Source organism: Ictalurus punctatus, chromosome 9, assembly GCF_001660625.3.
Source record: "Ictalurus punctatus breed USDA103 chromosome 9, Coco_2.0, whole genome shotgun sequence".
Classification (NCBI taxonomy): domain Eukaryota; kingdom Metazoa; phylum Chordata; class Actinopteri; order Siluriformes; family Ictaluridae; genus Ictalurus; species Ictalurus punctatus.
Window position 1 is genome coordinate 7,563,776 of NC_030424.2, and position 3,491 is coordinate 7,567,266.

The 3,491-nt window shown below is 34.6% G+C and overlaps 1 protein-coding gene across 3 annotated transcripts in view; it reads left to right on the forward strand.

The window, feature by feature from the left end:
* Nucleotides 1–2,759, forward strand: part of LOC108269820 (ribosome quality control complex subunit NEMF) — a 39,448-nt gene extending 36,689 nt beyond the window's left edge. For all 3 annotated transcript variants that reach the window (XM_017475878.3, XM_017475881.3, XM_017475880.3), the window contains 6 exons: nt 33–206; nt 535–573; nt 1,759–1,865; nt 2,074–2,117; nt 2,199–2,278; nt 2,369–2,759. In XM_017475878.3, the coding sequence (XP_017331367.1) occupies nt 33–206; nt 535–573; nt 1,759–1,865; nt 2,074–2,117; nt 2,199–2,278; nt 2,369–2,446 (522 nt within the window). In that variant the 3' untranslated portion in view covers nt 2,447–2,759. The remainder of the gene's footprint in view (nt 1–32; nt 207–534; nt 574–1,758; nt 1,866–2,073; nt 2,118–2,198; nt 2,279–2,368) is intronic.
* The last annotated feature ends 732 nt before the right edge of the window (nt 2,760–3,491 follow it).

Sequence of the window (3,491 nt, forward strand, 5' to 3'; positions counted from 1 at the left end):
ATTTGGGTATCAACTAAACCCTATTTGCACAGTCTGCAGGATCCAATAAAGAAGAGAAAGTGAAGAAAGGAAAGAAGGGAAAAGAGGAACCTGTGAAGAAACCTGCTCAAAAGACCAGAGTTCCAGCGACTGTAGTGAAGAAAGCTGAACAGCCTGTGGCTGACGTCAGTCAAGCAGGACAATACAGCACAGAACAGGATGACAAGGTAGGAGTAGTTAATTTACTGTGTTTAATAGAGTAGATATTTTAATTGACTGGTGGTTGTTTACAAATGCTGGTTACATGCCTGTCACAAACTTCCAGAATATTGTAAGAGCTGATTTAAAGTTAGGCAGTTATAATGATAGGAAAAGATCACATTGACCATGTACAGTATATTTTAAGTACAGGATATTTTACCAGGTAGGTTGTGAGACTGCCTGTATTGTTATTGTTGCTGTTACAAACTCTGTGTCACCTTTTTAAGAGGTTTAATTTCACTCATAATGCTTAATATGCTTAATGCTGAGATAATGCTTGTTTGTCCAATACAGGATGCTGATGATTTGGATCAGGAGAATCCTGGAGCAGAGGTAAATCTCTACATTAAGAACAAATCTGTTCACACTTAAACAAGTAGTGAAACCGGTAGAAACAAAAAATATTTTCTTTTTTAAAAACAATTTTATGAAAAATTGTTCTATTTTAGTATATACCAAAAGAAACAAAATAAAGAAAGCTCATTCATGCTGAAGTTTTCACACATTTAGCCCAGATTGATGATTTAATATTATGGGTATAATTCTTATGTTCATGTTACTGATGGCACAATTGTTCAGTGGGTAGTATTGCTGCCTCACAGTTCCAAGGTCCCCAATTTGATTCTGAGCTTGAATTACTGTCAGTGTGGAGTTTCTATGCATGTTTTCCCTGCATCCACGTGAGTTTTCTCTAGGTGGTTTTCTTCTCATCTCCCATAAACATGGTACTAGATGGATTGGCTATGCTAAATTGTCTCTAGGTATGAATAAGTGTGTGAATGTGTGTTTGCATGGTACCCTGCGATGGACTGATTTCCCATCTAAGGTGTATTCCAGTATCATGTTCCTGGAATAGGCTAAAGACCCACAGTGAGTCTGACCAGGATAAAGTAAATGAATGAATAAAATAACGTTCTCGTTCTATTTTTACTAGACCATCTCTACATGCAATTACCACAAAACTGTCACCACCAGTCATACATGTGGCTTTTTTCGTACATAGTACATAAGTAACTAAGAGGAAATATTAGGTCAAATTATTCAGCTTATTTTAACACAAGGTCCTTCATGTCGTCCACAGAAATATATTTGTAGAGACATGTTTGCAAATTCTCTGTTCAGTTATCTGTTCAAAACCACTGAATACATTTTTGGTATGTGTTCTCACATTCCTTGTATGTTGTAAATAGTTCTTATTGTTATGCATTTATCAAGATACAACACTGTAACTTACAGTCTTAATACCAGCTGTCATCAATGCAGTGACATGAAGAGAAATATTTAATTCTGAAGTCTCATGAAGTGTTGAATACGCCAAATATACAGTATATAATGTGTCTGAATAGTCCTGCACCAACCTATCCTGAAAATACAAATTTACCTATTAGTAAGAGTGGGACTTCTTGTTCACATATGCTGCACTATTTACAGTTGTATATAGTTAACCCTGTTGGTATGGGGGTGTGTAAATTCTTTATTGTTCTTGTATTTTTTTTCTTTTTTTTTGTCTTGTTTTAGGAATATGAAAATTTTCTTGACTGTCTCACCGGTCAGCCGCATCCAGATGATGTGCTGCTTTTTGCAGTGCCTGTGTGTGCACCTTACACAGCTCTCTCCAATTACAAGTACATCTGTTCATCTACAATCATGTATTTAAGTTACAGCCTGCACCACTGTATACAATAGAATGTGTGTAAAAAAAAAAATTAAAAAAATTGCATAGCAGGATCACTCCTTCACAGAGATTCTTCAAGATATACTGTCAGATCCCTTAAAAAGACTATTTATGATATTCTGTACCTAATTATAATCATGAGCCTCACTTTTCCACAGGCACAAAGTGAAATTGACTCCTGGGACACAGAAGAAAGGGAAAGGTATAAATAAAGATCCCTTTTCCTTATTTTAAGTGCGAATAGTTCTTTTTAAATCAGAATAATGACCCTTAACTCTGTCAGCTGCCCGGACTGCTGTGTTCAGCTTCATGCATGCTAAAGAAGCCAGTGCCAGAGAGAAAGACCTGTTCCGCAGCGTTAAGGTATTTGACTCTTCTACATTTGCTCAAATCTAATAAACGTATAAAATTAATAGTTCATCAACTTAAACACTTCTACATCTTTTCACATAGGACACTGATCTATCAAGAAACATGCCTGGCAAAGTGAAAGTATCTGCTCCGAACCTTTTGGCAGCAAAGAAGAAGTAAATAAATGGAATACTGGCTTTGGTTGGAGACAATATTCCGCTGATTACAAAAGTGAAACCTTGGATAGTTCACCTCCTGTAAATGCTTGCCTTTTTGTCTAAAAAAAAAAAAAAAAAACAAATTATAATAATTCCACTCCTTTACAGTTTGTAGAGGGTGGGGAGACCTCCAAAAATGTTCTTATATTGGTTATTTTTTAGCATAATATGCTTCTGCTGCATATTTCTCCAGTCCATTGATTTTTGAAAACTGAAAAAAAAAAATTTTTAAATATAAAGAACATTGGTGGCAGCATTAAAAAGGCATTGTTCAATTTAGTTATTTTTCTATTCAAAAACAAAATATTTAGAGAAACCTGACCACATTGTCTACTTGATATCCAAACAAACCTCTGCAAAACAGACCAGTTCAGCAGCAATTGTTTGTCTCTTAATGTTGTAAAAATTCTAAGAATTATTTTAGCAAAATATACACACATGAAACACACACTCAAACACATGAACAAAAAGAGACAGATGAAATTAAGGCTTATGTACAGTGTGCATAGCAAGTCATCATCTGCATGACGAAATCAATGTGTAAAATACTCCTTCCTAAGCGGTATTTCTATTGAAAATTGTAGTAATAAATCAGAGACTGGACATGCACTATGCTTTGCTACTTAAATGAAGTTAATTGATTTCCAGATAACCAAAGGGCCCAGATGATTGAAATCAACCCTTATTAAAAACATTATTTGAGTAACAGGGACCACATGTACACAATTGTAGAATATTAAAAATACAAGTGAAGTTTAGCAGGCTGTATATTTACATACAGGTATTTAATGGATGGCAATAAAGGATGGTAATTGTATTAGTACTTATCAAATAGATAAGAACATTTTCCTTACACATAATTTGTATCCGATGCAAATACAGAAAGTAACTAAATGGAGCACACATCTAGTATTAATAATTAATTAACCTGCTTCTGATTGATTGTTTAGTGGTAGAAGAGATAGTAGTAAAAAAAACTAAAACAAATCAACAGAGGAAATGGATGG